Below are 14,081 nucleotides of genomic sequence, written 5' to 3' on the forward strand. Positions count from 1 at the left end.
AACAGCTGTTGCAATAGATTTTTCATTCAGTTCTAGACATAGTCTTATTCGCTGATTTGTAGAAGGGCCTATACTTTCTTCGATCTCTGGCCAATTTCGGCTTGATACTATCAACTTGACGTGGGGAAATAGAGCAGATTTCGTAGTAATAAAATCAAGGAGGTTCCGTAAATCTGTGACATATTCATCGAGTGCATCAATAATAAAAAAACCTCGCTCCAATCTTGTATCGTTAAGTATATTTGAGAAAATTTCCGACAGTGCAGTCCAGGCATTTATATCTTCAAAAATAGTCTTCTTTCCGTGCCTATATTTACTTTGTATATGAGAGATAAGCTCTGGCTGCTTGTCTATAGCTAAATAGATCAGGCCCTGAAACACAACAGTCGCACTGTTAATGCGCGGGTCGGTGGCCTGGCAGAAGAAATAAGAAACCAACGTCTTAGCATTGCGTTGATCCCACAGTTTATTTATGATTCCACAGAGCAACATAGTCTTGCCCTTGCCGGGATCGCCTTGAATCCAGAGCAGACGGCAATCTTCGTTATCGCGCCATTGTTGAAAATCATCATGTTCGAAGATCCAGGTGTATGAATCTTCCAGTAAGCCGCCTTTTGTACTCTTGATGGGAATTTTATCATGGCAGGGGTCCGTTATGCGTAAGCCCGACAGGCACCTCGCCTTTTCTTCTTCCTGGGTGTTGTGCCAGTAGCTGTGAACATCGCCCTGGTTGATTGTAATGTTATCGCCAAAGAGGTTATTGTTATTCTCGCGCCGCTGTTGCTGTTCCATTGAAAAAGAGGCCAGAACGAGGTTTGGCCAATGACTTAATAATATCCTTTAACCAAAAAAAAAAAAAAAAAAAAAAAAAAGCATTTACACCAAGTGGCATCTGCTGGGATGAAGAAAAAAAGACTGTACACGACAGCTCCTCCGGATTATGTGCGGGGTAACCTCATGGGTCTATCAGTTGTTGGTTGCTGTTCCCTCCAAGGGTGCATTAGATAGCCGGGAGTTTGTCGGTAGCATTAAGAGACAAGCAAATCCCTCTGTGCCTCACTGCCTCTCGTCTCGGATGTTCTTATTGGCCCAAGATTTGAAATAAACACGTTGGCCGGAGCTAGTTTCTGTGCGTTTGGACATTGGCATATGGTGATGGCCCTTACATACCCACTACCGCAAATAATGAAAAATGTTAGAGAAATGATGCTTAACGTACAGAATCCCAAGTTACAATTGAATCAAAAGAGTATAGTATTCTCAGTCGTCGTAGCTTCACAATATACTATATATCGTCTTCTGATACGCGCACATCAATTCTTTGAAGCAGAAAACCACGGCCGCTATCATGCTCTTAATGCACATCTATGGGTAATTATTAGATGCGAATATACGTACATATGCAGACGTAAACGAGATTTATATACTAAATAGACTATATGTTTGCTATATACAAGTTTGTATTAACGAGCAAGGCAAAGCTGGACTAAAGGCTGATCAGTCCAGCTGCCGTCTGCATTCTGGACCGGCGTCTCTGCCAATGGGTAGCCGGGATCGAATGAACCCGCCGCCCAGCCAACATATCCCATGTATACATCGGCGTTCTGGTTGAGGTACTGGATCTGCTGGCATAGATACTGTTCACACGATGAAGTGTTGCCACCACCGGTCTCAGTTAAAATGGCCTTGCGATTATTCGAGCGAAGCCAAGTAGCCAGTGGCGAGAATGCAGAATCGATGTTGTTCGTGACACATACTGAGTTGGTGCCAGAGTTATCTGAGTCCAAGTACTTGTGCACATCGAAAATCAAGTTGGTCTTTGAGCCATCAGGATTGGTGATGGCACCCAAAGCCGCTGCACCACCATCAGATATGATGCTTCCAGCAGATTGCCAGTCAGTACCCGGCAGTGAGATGTATTGTGAGGTGGCACCCGCATTGCGGATCGCAGTAACAACGAGCTGCACGGTGGCCGCCCAGGTTGTGATGTTGACGTCGTGTGGCTCATTCATTACGCCAAACCAAATCTTCGACTCGGAAGCGTATTTGGTAGCCAGTTGGGTCCAAACATCAACGAACTGGGCGTTTGTAGGGCCGCCTTGGCCAATGATTCCGGTATTCCAGCGAGCATAGTTGTGGATATCAATGATGCAGTATGCACCCGTGGCCAGGCATCCTTGGACAAGTTGATCGTAATAGCCTATATTGGTAGGGTTCAAGGTACCGCCAAGAGTACCATTGACTAAATACTGCCAACCGACAGGGAGACGGAAGATATTGAATCCGTCGTCTTTAACGAAATGCTGCATCTGCCCAACGCCATCTGGATAGTTATTTGCGCCGTCGTAATTCTTCAGCGGCGGGTAGGCACCGTTCAAGTTGCAAGTTCCGTCAGTAGAGCAGCTAAAGTCGAATCCAGCAATGTTGATACCGGCAAACTGGGTGCCTGAGCCAACGGGAGGCGGAGATGCACTTGCTGACGCACTGGCTGACGTTGTCACTGTTGACTTTGTCACGGTTGACGTTGCTGTAGCTCTGGTGGTGCTGGTGACTATGCCGGTAGCAGGGACGCATTGAGCATAGTAAGAATTTAATGTTGAGCAGGCCGTTCCAGAAACACAATTTGTTGGACCTCCGTAGCCTTGCCCTCCGCACTGTCCCCAGGTGGTCTGCTGCTGTGCCACAACACCACTCACTCCAGCATAGGCTGCAAATAGCAGTGCAGCCTTGTTGTTAATCATGATGACCAAGGGGGCAAGAATAATATGAGTAGATAATGGCTGTCGGTATAGTATATGACTTCAAGGAATGAAAAGGAACAAATATCTACCCAAGGCCAAAAGATATCACACAGCACTACCACGGCTGAAATATATTGGACTGCGAGGTCGCTTTATACCCACAGCATCAGTGTGACGCATACCTTTTAGGCTATTACGCTTCAAATATACATGAGAAGAGAGTTCTGAACACTGAAAATCCCTCAAATAAATAGCCATATGAAGTTATAGTGCCAAGAGGAAGGCCCAGAGGAGAACCCATAGGAAGGCCCGAACTATTTGGCCGTCTGTATCTCATGTTATTAGGCTCCTTAAAAACTGACTATTCTGAACGGATCCGCGCAATGTTACAATTCCTAGAGCGCGTTTATAACGGCCTCTTCGTATGAACATTAAATTTGTGACATATTTTTAGTAGCTTTTATAGGTTAAACATCAAAGGTGCGACCAACTCACTCATCTCCATCCATTGTTGCGGGCATAAATGCAAGGGCAATTTTAGAGATTTCGCATGTAGCAGGGTCTAATTATGCCTAAATTCAACTTATTCAGCCATTGAGCCTCGGACAGGCAGCTGCTTAAGTTACATCGCCCCTGAGGCCTCGCGCGCTATATTGCCAAAATTAAATTGCCTTCTTACGAAATTTAGAGGAATCCTAAAGAAAAATGGCAAAAACGAGTCGCTTTATGTTAATTAACCCTGCCACTATAGACGCTCGGCAAAAGTGTTGATGCCACTCTACATTACCCTCGAGCTCCAAATGAGGACTAGTCACCTCAGAAATTGTTAATTCAGCCAAATTGGATATATATCACTGGTTAATGCTCTCTTTTCTATCCTCTCTCCCATAGGTACTCTCAGCATACCGCTCGAACTCGGCCAAAAGTACTAAATATGAATAAGCAGTCCCCCAAACTGCCTAATAATTTACTTGTATCTCCCTTAAGAAAAGCCACTATGAGAAAACTTGCTCACCAATCTATTCCTTGAGCGAAATGCAGCTAGGTTAATTAGAGGCTGTTTAATTAAAAGCATACTGAATTTTTATAAGCCGGCTGACGAATTCGACCAGTTGCTCCTAAAGTTGCCCAGATTATGTAAAAGTTGGCGTGAGAAGTTGAGCGTTTTTGGTCAAGATCATTATGGGTAGTACCTGCTCAGGCCAAGTATACACTGTGATTAGGTTAGATAGAAAAAGAGGTTGAAAATTAAACAAGAAAATACCAATTTGACTAGCAGCCAAGGTACAAGTGTTTTCTTTGGTGATAGTTTTCTTAAGTAATCGTAAAGTTGCTAATGCTTTTATTTAGAAGCCCTTGTTAGATATACATCCCTCGAACTTTTAAGGAATCCGTAGAGTCTCTTGTTCCAAAGACTCAGAAACAGCCATATCGACTCATTACTAGCGTAAGCCTGCATCCATTAGCGGCCAGTGCAGATGATACGGATGATTAAAGTTGATACATGTGACGTCTTGGTGCATCAGCGCTCATAAAAGCAGCAGTGTTGCGAATACAAGGTAGGTAACACTCATGTGCACAATTCTCGTAGCGGAATATAGGGGAACTGTAGGAATATTTGTCATATGACGCTGAAGAGAACCGAGATATTAGTTGAATAAGTACAGCAAATCTGTAATCTACTTGTAGTAGTTGCCAAGTTTTAGTCCACGAACAAGTTTAAATTTTGGCCGAAGATGATTGGCCAGGAACGGCCTAATTATGGACATACATGATCATTGTGTATACTTTATATGACGATAAAGTCCTCTCATTTTCGTATTATAGAAGTGCTAGCTTTTAGTAGGTGTCAGTTAGCTTCCTATAGCCACTACGAACCGCGATTGTCCCGGAAGCCCAGTAGCATCGAACGTTTTGAATAGGACTGTCATATTGTTCTTAACGCCCACTAGAGTAGGATTGTCACCAGTTGTAATAAAAAAAATATGTCTTATAAACACAAAATGTTCGTCTTCACAACACCAAAGTATCACTAATTTCCTGCGTCGCCTTGTTGCATGTTGAAGATTGCCTACACTGGGTTAAATTGAGCTCTTGCCCAAGCCGCTACAGACCAGTGCAGAGAAGTTAATATTATTCATCTGAAACCTGAGAAGATATTTGCCGTGATTATCTGCAGCCTGGGCGCCATGGAATAGCTTATCATTTTTGGAACGGCAGGACGCGGGTGCTAAACTGGATTGGATTAGGGCAACACATGTGGAAGCTCTAGAGATTTACCTTTCCAACTAGCTTGAGCAGAATAGCTTAAAATGATGTATTCATGATGTGTTCTGGATTACGTTCTTAACAAGTTAGAAGTGTGAATATATTAGAATGGGTCGAATGCAATTTACTCTCATGAAACAGGGCAATTTTCGACAAGATGCCATCTTTCTTAACGAATTTATATAAAATCTATATTGCGATTAATTGATTCGCAGCTTATAATAGAAGTTTCGAGCAACGAAACAAGGTCAACGTTCAAATTTTAGTGATAGTCGGCGCCACGTCCGACGCTGCCGATGAGTTGTGAATGCGAATGTCGTATAGCATTCTTGGGCTATATTATGTTTCAACTCTATTCTTATTGTGTCTTCTGCATAAATAATTTCACATAGTCCATATGAAGCTCTTGCGTTTATCTTTTCTCCTACACTGAAACATACAAATAGTATTTTCTCTACATGACCTTGAGTTGAGCTTACATCACGTCGTGCAAATATGGCTGCCTATCTCACACAGCGCATCGCGCACCCCCATATCTGTCATCCTCATCACGGAATCACCGTCTCGCGCGCTGGAACGCCAGCGCCAGAGAAGCAAGCCAAATGTGGAGGACCCATCCCCAATGTTGCCGCCAAAGGCGTTTCGTTCTACACGCCTGAGCAGGATCCTGTACCCGGCAGTGCTGTTCAGCCTCAGCCGTCCGGTAGACCTGTCCCTAAGCTGTTTACTCCCCTAAAGATACGTGATATCGAGCTGCCTAATCGCATTTGGGTGAGCCCCATGTGCCAATACAGTGCACATGAAGGGTTTCATACACCTTGGCACATCACTCACTATGGCGGCATGGCTCAGCGTGGTGTAAGTCTCGCGTTCTGGTTATATTTTCACCTCTCTATTTGTCCCATAATAGACATGTATATGAATGCTGATGCATATAATAGCCTGGACTTATGATGATTGAAGCAACTGCCGTGCAAGCCAATGGCCGCATTACGCCCGAAGATTCAGGCATATGGCTTGATGCGCACATTGATACTCTAAAGAAACATGTAGATTTTGCACACAGTCAGAAAACTCCTATTGGCATTCAATTGGGCCATGCCGGACGCAAGGCTTCTACTGTTGCACCTTGGCTTAGCTCCGGCGCAATAGCAACCGAAGAAGTTGATGGTTGGCCAGACAATGTAGTCGGGCCTAGCAATGAGGCCTTCAACGAGCATTACCCAAAACCACGTGCCATGACGCTCGCCGAGATTGCTCGCTTTAAGCATGACTTCCTCTCTGGCGTTCGCCGTGCTCTCCGTGCCGGCTTCGATGTCATTGAGCTGCATTTTGCGCATGGTTATCTTGTTTCCAGCTTTCTGTCTCCGGCTGTCAACAAGCGAACGGACCAGTACGGTGGAAGCTTTGAAAACCGTGTTCGACTGGCGCTTGAACTAGTCGAAGCTACGCGGATGATTATACCAAAGGGAATGCCTTTGTTTGTGCGCATCAGCGCCACTGACTGGCTTGATACAAACCCAGAGTGGAGAGGGGGGCCAAGCTGGACCATTGATGAGAGCGTCAAGCTAGCTAAACTCCTCGCTGAACGCGGTGTTGACGTGCTGGATGTATCGACTGGCGGTAATCATGCGCAACAGAAAGTTATCGGCGGGCCTGGCTACCAAGCACCATTTGCCAAGAAGATAAAGGCTGCGGTACAGTCTTCCATGCTGGTCAGCTCCGTGGGAAGCATCAAGACAGGAGAGGTAGCGCAGAAGCTCATCAATGGCAGCGAAGATCCCGATGACGCCCCCCTGGACTTGATTGCTGCAGGCCGCATGTTCCAAAAGAATCCGGGGTTGGTTTGGGCGTGGGCAGATGAACTGGAAGTTTCCATTGCTATTGCGCACCAGATAGGATGGGGCTTCGGAGGAAGAGCTAAGAAGTCGACCAAGTCGACAGGTTCCTAATTTTGTATGGAGATATTCAATTGACTTGATTTGGTTGGACTTTTTGTTTGACTAAAGAAAATACGTCTGACATATTTGCCTTCAGAGTGAAATTTAGTGATTGTAGGAACAAATGCTTTTCTTGATTAGAGAAATATTTAGTCCATGCGTGAAAGGCCACAACAAAATTTCTGATGAAGGGACCATTTGCTGCCTATGTGATTTGTTAAAAGTTGCATATGCGTATTCATTAGCTATCTAAATGTTCAGCTGCGGGTCTGTTTCGTGATTTGCCGAAAGTCTCATAACAATCTCTGCTTGGAGACTCTCTTACCATGCTCTGAATCGTTGTCATAGTAGTTACACGTTAAACGATATGTAGTTTAGCCTTGACCCTATTACTTTTGTCAATTGTGCAGGCTAGAAATACTCCAATCGTTAATAGAGTGAAAGCAACTGCCACAATAGCAAACATCCAGAAGTCAGGGGATACTGTCGTCGTATTGCCACTCCGTCCACTCCATTGGAAGAAGCCCATAGAAAAGAATGTCTAAGCCTTGATTAACTCAACTTAGTGGGTTTATCACGATGGCAAATTAAGTAAAGTATTAAAAAATAACAACAGCAATAGAGAAGTAGCACTAAAAGGAGGTGGCTATAAAGATGGTTTCATTATCTACCACCTTTAAGCTGTTTGTCTCTACAGTTGGCCCGCATGTTTATGTAATTCTTGATAAATATCCATAATACGATTGTAAGAATATATAATGGACACAAAGAGAGGCAGCTGAAACTTACATGTAGGTATTAGTAACGCTTAAATATAGTTTATAAAGACTAATGAGTGTTAATAAATTACGTATTACTAGCTTAATTTCCTGCCTATATGAGACTGGATTTAAAGTGGTTCTTTAAAAAAAATATGCTTATGCTACCAATAGATAACCGCGTTGTTATATCTAGCAATACACTCACTAGTCGCTTTGATTCAACGTCAACATACTCTCTGGGAGAGTAGTTCCCATCTGTTGGACGATGGAAAGGAATTCTTCAGATGAAATGCCAATGTCATCAAGATATTCCATGTTCCCATCGAGTGTTGGCGATTGATTGCCGAGATCTCCAGTCATTTCAAGCATCGCGCTTGGCTCACCCCTCGACGCGGCGAGTAATCTGTCTTGCTCTTCGTTCGTTTTCCTCACAATATCAGCAGCAATCCCGGCCGAATAAAGCAGGTGCAGCGTCTGATGGCCTTGCTGCTGCACCTCCGCAACCAACTCTTGACACAAAGTCTCGACATGGGATAGCTCTGTTCTTCTCGCCTTAGCGACTCGACTCCCTCGCGAAACAAAGCCATCCAATATTTGATGCGCTATCTGGCGGCTCTTTTGGTAATCTTCCACGTCCGGGAAGAGGGCATCAGCTATAGTTAGGTGAAGAGCAGCTCCAAATGCGAACTCGATGTCGTACGGCAAAAATGACTCTGGAAAAGATGTTCAGTATTCTATCATATTTCAAGACTACTCATAGGCATACCGAGAAGGCTATACTCGCTAGTCAATATCTGAACCGTTTTGACGGCTGATTTGATGCCGGTCGAAATGACTGCTCCTGTCTTTGCCAAAAAGCTGTCCCAGTTCTCGTTGCCTGGATGCTCTAGCATATCGAGCCGTTCTTTGAGAATTGAGAAAAGTAGGGGGCGCGTGGCTACTATTACACACTATAATGAGTTAGAGTCTGCATTTATAACCTTGCGCAGAGGATATCCAACAAGTTTGAAGTCGATAGAGACCAACCTGGTGATATAGTAAAGTTAAATAGCTGGTACTCCGAGGGATTGTACCCACAGAGCTCTGCAATTTCAGTTTGATAATCCTTTCAATCTCTTGAGCGTGCCGGGCCAAGGTATGTAGTATGGATCTCGTTTGCTCTAGAAATGTCGCCAAAGGGGTAATAGTGGGTTGATATACGGCTACCCTTGTAAATTAGACAATGAGTCGCCAATGCGGAAAGAAGAGCCAAGATTAGGGCTTACTGGTCAGAATAACAGACAACAAATTCGAGAGATTCACCTGAAGGCTTCGAGCGCTGTCCAGTGGGGAACCTGCGTTTGGAGAAGGGACTGGCGTCGTGATGTCACTATCCTTCACAGACATTGGAATTCCCAGAGAGCATGAAAAGTGCCTGTCCATAATATATAATGTCCACCAGAGGTCGCGGCAATAGGCAGCTGTCTCCGGTCCCAAGTCTTGTTCAGGTAGCTCAGTGTGTAGGCCTTCAAGCTGTGCAATACAGATTGCCTGTCCTAACTGTCGCAAAAGTATGTAAAGTTAGCGAAATGTCTCTGGAGGGGTAGTGCATTTAGGTATAGATATTTCTCACATAGATATGAGCTGCCTCCCTTTCGGCAACTGAGAATAGGTACAGGGACACCAGAATCAAGACCTCGATGGCCAAGAGACTATCTTTCCACAGAGTAGTAGTGTTGGGGATCAAGGCCATGGCTCGCGCGAAGAGCTTTGCGCCAGGAGGTTCCTCGCTGTCTACTGGCGACGCATGAAATGCCGTCCCGAATGCGAGAATTAGGAGAAACTTAGCAAACCAGAGCTGGCATTTGGCCACCTTCTCCGAGGCATTAGCATAGAACTCTCGTATCTCATTCTCAAATTCCTGTTCTTTGAACAACCGATAAACATGGCTGAGATGAAATTTGACGGTGTTGAAAAAGTAGATGGCGTGGTTTAGTGAGGGCAGACCACTGATATCGGGAGGGTTGCTGGGAGAGCCGGTTTCCCATGTCAAAGTATAAACATCTGGATCTACCACATTGGGCGGAAGGGAGGGGTCCCCAGGGTGTAATCTTTCCCTTAGTAGGTGTATTAGACGCATCGTGTAAGACCACGTCGACCATGGAGCTAGCCATACTGCCGTCCAGCCGTGTTAGATTTGTTGGGAGGGAGGAATTCAGCGGGTATACGGGAAGTGATGACTTACTCCAGGTGCGTCTATTCTTTTGACTGTTTCTGATAATCTTGACGGGCATTGGATATACGTCCGGCCAAACATCAAAAGGAGTAGAAGCATTTGGATATTGCGGTGTGGTGACAGGGTTGGGGTCGATTTCAGTTTGCTGAGTTGCGTGAACCGTGGATGCTGGAGAGATAAAGGCGGCCCTGCCATCGGACTCGCTGTTCACGATAGAATTTATGCCAATTACAGCGTTGTCAGAAAGTCCCCGCCAGGATGGAGCGTCCTCTTGACTTAAAATATCTCGGATCTCGCATGAACGTGATACGTTGTATGATTGCGATGTCCGCTCTGGTCCTGGGTGTTGTGCAATTGGCCCCTGGTGTTGTACAACTGGTCCCGGGTGTTGCGCGACTGGTCCTGAGGGTTGTGAGACTGGTGAACGAAAATACCCCGCAGCCTGCGCCAGGGAGTCGAGATTGTACGTCGAGGACGGCCGTTGATTCTTTTCAGCCTGCTTCTGTAGATCTTGGAGATATCTTTTTTTTACGAGATCCATCGCATGAGTATCGTTAGAGGAAGGCGGGAGGAAGTGTGGGACGACTTACTTCTCCGATACCAAGATCTTGTTATTGCCGACTGCAAACTGACATTGGATCGAACGTCGTTGGCAGTTCTGGCAGGGATCTCTTCCGGAACACTTTATCTTGCTTTGTCGACAAGCGATGCAGCTATATAGATATCAAATCGCATCGTTAGTCCTAGAAACTTTGTCCCCTGAGGCAAGGGCCATGCGAGAGACTGGGATCCATTGTCCTTACGCGTTGGCAGTCCGCCTCGATTTTCGCTGCGAAGTTCGCGTCTCGGATTCCATCGAAATGGCAATGTAGATATGATTTGGATTACCCTGGTATGTTCGCGACACGCGGGATGGCTTCCCGATGGGCTGGGCAAATGGAAGCGAGAAGGTGAATCATGGGAGGCGGACTTCCTCGGGTTCGGGGGATTGGCGCTGTGGTACTACAAAAACTTTGCTACACCCCACAATGCAATGCGGGGGAGAACGTGCTACTTTACAACTACAATGGGGCCCTCCACAAGTGTTTCCATGGACCTGGGACGTGGCGGGGAGGGGTGGCCATAAAATAAGAGGCGAGGAATACCTTAGCCATGAGATGTCTCGAGTCTCGAGTCGAGATGGTCGAAGCTGAAGGCATACTAAATAACCATCTTATGCTATCCTAACTTATATCTTTTTTGACAGCTTCTATTTCTATTCACTGTATTCTCAAGTGCCATTTTGTAATTTCTGGACTCTAGAGTCTCTTTTCATCCTAGCGAAGAATATACATGTATCTTCAACAGAGGCTCAGTTGATACGTACATTTTGTAGACCCACTACAATTTCTTTCAACACATTATGCACTTACAGTTCAATGGTTGTTATTGTTAAAAAGTGTGAGTGATAGCTTGATTGGACGTCCTGTTTCTATGTTAAATATCGAATAACAGATGCATTCAATATGAACCGGGACATCATCGAGGCCGTATGCTTCAGAACTTCCCCAGAAGTGAGAACATGGAGTTCTTCTATCAATTCTTCGCACTATTTTAGTGGTTCTTATCCCCGCAGTCCCCTCTGCTCGGCTACAAACATTAAGGGAGATGGTATTGGTGCATCTCAATACAATAATACACTCCAACCGATCATCGGAACTCTGTACCAGCGAGCGTCCGATGGTGGGGTAGTGGCCTCCACACTTTAGCGTCGGGTTTGTCGGATGCATCCGTATGACCAAACATAGAACTGGGACACGAGGCACTACGCACATGTACTTTCCAAATCTAGCATCAGTTGTATTATACCACAACAGGAAATGATGAACGTTGTAATTAATATAAATGCAATATGGCCATTATATATGCCAGAGATGAATGACCGACCTATTACAAACCTTTGTTAGGTTTTCGTTATATTTTTCCCTATGAGAGAAAATCCGGAATAGAAAGTAAAATGTTCGACGTGGTAGTCATTGGTGCTGGCTTCAGCGGCCTTCAAGCGGCCTACTCTGCCCAGCAAGCTGGCCTATCTGTCGCCGTCGTCGAAGCTAGAGACCGTGTTGGCGGCAAAAGCTGGACAGTCCCATTATCCAATGGACGCGGTGTTGCTGATCTTGGAGCAGCATGGGTGAACGACACCCTTCAGCCCCGAGTCTGGTCTTATATCAACCGCTTCGGCCTCAGGGACAAGGTGACCAAACAAAGACCAGGGCATACGGCTGTAATGATGTTAGCTGATGGAAGACGGATCGAGTTCCCTCAAGGAACCACCCCTGAGGTGAGATATCAGTCTGTAGTTTGCGGGCTAAGCGCAAGACACCATGCTTTAATGGATGGCTAACCCAATTCTGTTACAGTTTCTGCCAGAAGACAAGGCGAATCTTGAGAGAATCCGAGACCACATCCAGAGGGAGTCATTGAAGCCCAATGGTCTGCGGCCAGAAGACGATCAGGTGTCCCTAGACCAGTATGTCCGCTCGCTCGGCGGATCCCCTCAAACATTAAGAATGGTCAACCTATGGACTCGCGTTATGCACGGTATCGAGTCCACAGAAGAATCCGCCGCTTGGTTCATCGACTACTGTCGCTCCAATCGTGGTCTTTTAGCCGTCCGCGCAGATGACCACACAGGTGGCAACTATATGCGACTCTCCGTCGGCACGCAGTCCATCGCCAAGGGCATTGCTAACCTTGTTGGACGCGCAAATATTCATCTCTCTTCACCAGTAACCTCTATCGAGGATAAAAAATCTCATGTCACCGTAATTGCCGCCAACGGCAAGACTTTCGAGGCCAAGAAGGTCATCATTTCCATCCCTAGCACAATGTACAAAGAGCTCAATTTCTCTCCCCCTCTTCCAGAAGCTGTCCAGCAGGTCACCAACTCTACCCGGCTGGGGCACTACAACAAGGCCATAGTCGTTTACGAGCAGCCTTGGTGGAGGGACCTGGGATTCAATGGTTTCATTATGAGCTACCAAGGCCCAGCTTGTGTCGTCCGCGATACCAGTGTCGACGAGGAAGGCATCTATAGCTTCACATGTTTTGTCAACGGCCAGCCCGGTGAGGAGTGGTCTAAATTGCATTCTCAAGAGCGTCGCGCAGCCATCTTGAACCAACTATCAGCATGCTTTAATCTGGAAAGCGACTCTCAGGCACATCGCCCAGCTGAGTATATAGATCAAATTTGGCAGCATGAAACCTTTAGCAGAGGTGCTTTAGCGCCCGTCACTGCTATTGGCGACTACACGGCATTCTCTGATGTCTACGGGAAGCCTGTTAACAACATCCATTTTGTGGGAACCGAATATTCTAAGGACTGGAAGGGTTACATGGAGGGTGCTCTTGCGTCCGGGGAAAAGGGCAGTGACGAGGTCATTCTTGCTCTTCGAGAGCCCATATCGCCACCCAAGCTGTAAGGCTGAGCTTTTGATATTTCAGAGATAATTTCAATATCGGGGTTAAACTATGTTACATCGATAGCGTTACGGTGTTGATATATGAAGTCGTGGAATTGTATCTACATCACAAATGACCTTTGCTGTGACTCTAGCCCTTAATGGATTCAGTTAAGGAACGTATCGGTATTTGACAAAGTGTGCGTGTCTTCTCCAAATTTTTGTAGGCGGCTGATGTGATATTTCATGACTTTTTGCGTTGCGCAATCATCAGCGGGCACGTTGATACAGCTATCGCCAAGGCTTGGAATCGCAAAACAATTCATGACTTGTGGTAGCACTCGCCCTTTAGTGTAGTAACATATTTCAGTTGGTACTAATCTGCGATTGACATCACATGCGCCAGAGGCAAGCCCGAATAAGCGGGTAGCTGTGTCCTACGCCAAGCGCCTCGAAGTTGCGGCGTCGTGTGGAGTTTTGGTTGGCTTCACTAACATTAGAGCCTAGGGAGTAAGTGGGGACACCTTGCACTACATGTACTCTTTTTGGAGTTCGGAAGCACCCCCCGCCTACTCTCCGAGGTCGGTCGGATGAGAACCCGAGCGACTGCAGCCTTTCGGCAAATGAGGTGGAGAGAGAGTAACTTGTACAGGCAAAAAAACATGAATCAGATCAGCGAAGATCTTCTTCGGTCAGGAATATTCTGTTAGATGAGT

The 14,081-nt window shown here is 45.8% G+C and overlaps 5 protein-coding genes across 5 annotated transcripts; 3 read left to right on the top strand and 2 right to left on the bottom strand.

The window, feature by feature from the left end:
* Positions 1 to 570: 570 nt before the first annotated feature.
* TrAFT101_007395 (uncharacterized protein) lies at positions 571 to 1,105 on the top strand (the record flags this gene model as incomplete). The annotated part of the gene is made up of 2 exons (XM_066128032.1): positions 571 to 588; positions 971 to 1,105. The coding sequence occupies 2 exons, from the start codon at positions 571 to 573 to the stop codon at positions 1,103 to 1,105; spliced, it is 153 nt and encodes a 50-aa protein (XP_065984146.1).
* Positions 1,106 to 1,435: 330 nt separating this feature from the next.
* On the bottom strand, positions 1,436 to 2,846 carry EGL2_1 (Endoglucanase EG-II). The gene has a single exon (XM_024908802.2). It carries the CDS (start codon positions 2,739 to 2,741, stop codon positions 1,464 to 1,466), a length of 1,278 nt encoding a protein of 425 aa, XP_024756407.1. The 5' UTR covers positions 2,742 to 2,846; the 3' UTR covers positions 1,436 to 1,463.
* A 2,576-nt stretch (positions 2,847 to 5,422) lies between these two features.
* On the top strand, positions 5,423 to 7,008 carry TrAFT101_007397 (uncharacterized protein). The gene is made up of 2 exons (XM_024911073.2): positions 5,423 to 5,867; positions 5,951 to 7,008. The coding sequence occupies exons 1-2, from the start codon at positions 5,505 to 5,507 to the stop codon at positions 6,959 to 6,961; spliced, it is 1,374 nt and encodes a 457-aa protein (XP_024756406.2). The 5' UTR covers positions 5,423 to 5,504; the 3' UTR covers positions 6,962 to 7,008.
* An 841-nt stretch (positions 7,009 to 7,849) lies between these two features.
* TrAFT101_007398 (uncharacterized protein) lies at positions 7,850 to 10,856 on the bottom strand. Its single transcript, XM_066128033.1, has 8 exons — positions 10,729 to 10,856; positions 10,516 to 10,638; positions 9,935 to 10,446; positions 9,323 to 9,864; positions 8,976 to 9,249; positions 8,737 to 8,912; positions 8,477 to 8,660; positions 7,850 to 8,423 (listed from the first exon to the last, which is right to left on the bottom strand). The coding sequence occupies exons 1-8, from the start codon at positions 10,779 to 10,781 to the stop codon at positions 7,915 to 7,917; spliced, it is 2,373 nt and encodes a 790-aa protein (XP_065984147.1). The 5' UTR covers positions 10,782 to 10,856; the 3' UTR covers positions 7,850 to 7,914.
* Positions 10,857 to 11,921: 1,065 nt separating this feature from the next.
* TrAFT101_007399 (uncharacterized protein) lies at positions 11,922 to 13,386 on the top strand (the record flags this gene model as incomplete). The annotated part of the gene is made up of 2 exons (XM_024907015.2): positions 11,922 to 12,245; positions 12,325 to 13,386. The coding sequence occupies 2 exons, from the start codon at positions 11,922 to 11,924 to the stop codon at positions 13,384 to 13,386; spliced, it is 1,386 nt and encodes a 461-aa protein (XP_024756404.2).
* Between the last annotated feature and the right edge of the window lie 695 nt (positions 13,387 to 14,081).

Source organism: Trichoderma asperellum, chromosome 4 (genome assembly GCF_020647865.1).
Source record: "Trichoderma asperellum chromosome 4, complete sequence".
Lineage (NCBI taxonomy): Eukaryota > Fungi > Ascomycota > Sordariomycetes > Hypocreales > Hypocreaceae > Trichoderma > Trichoderma asperellum.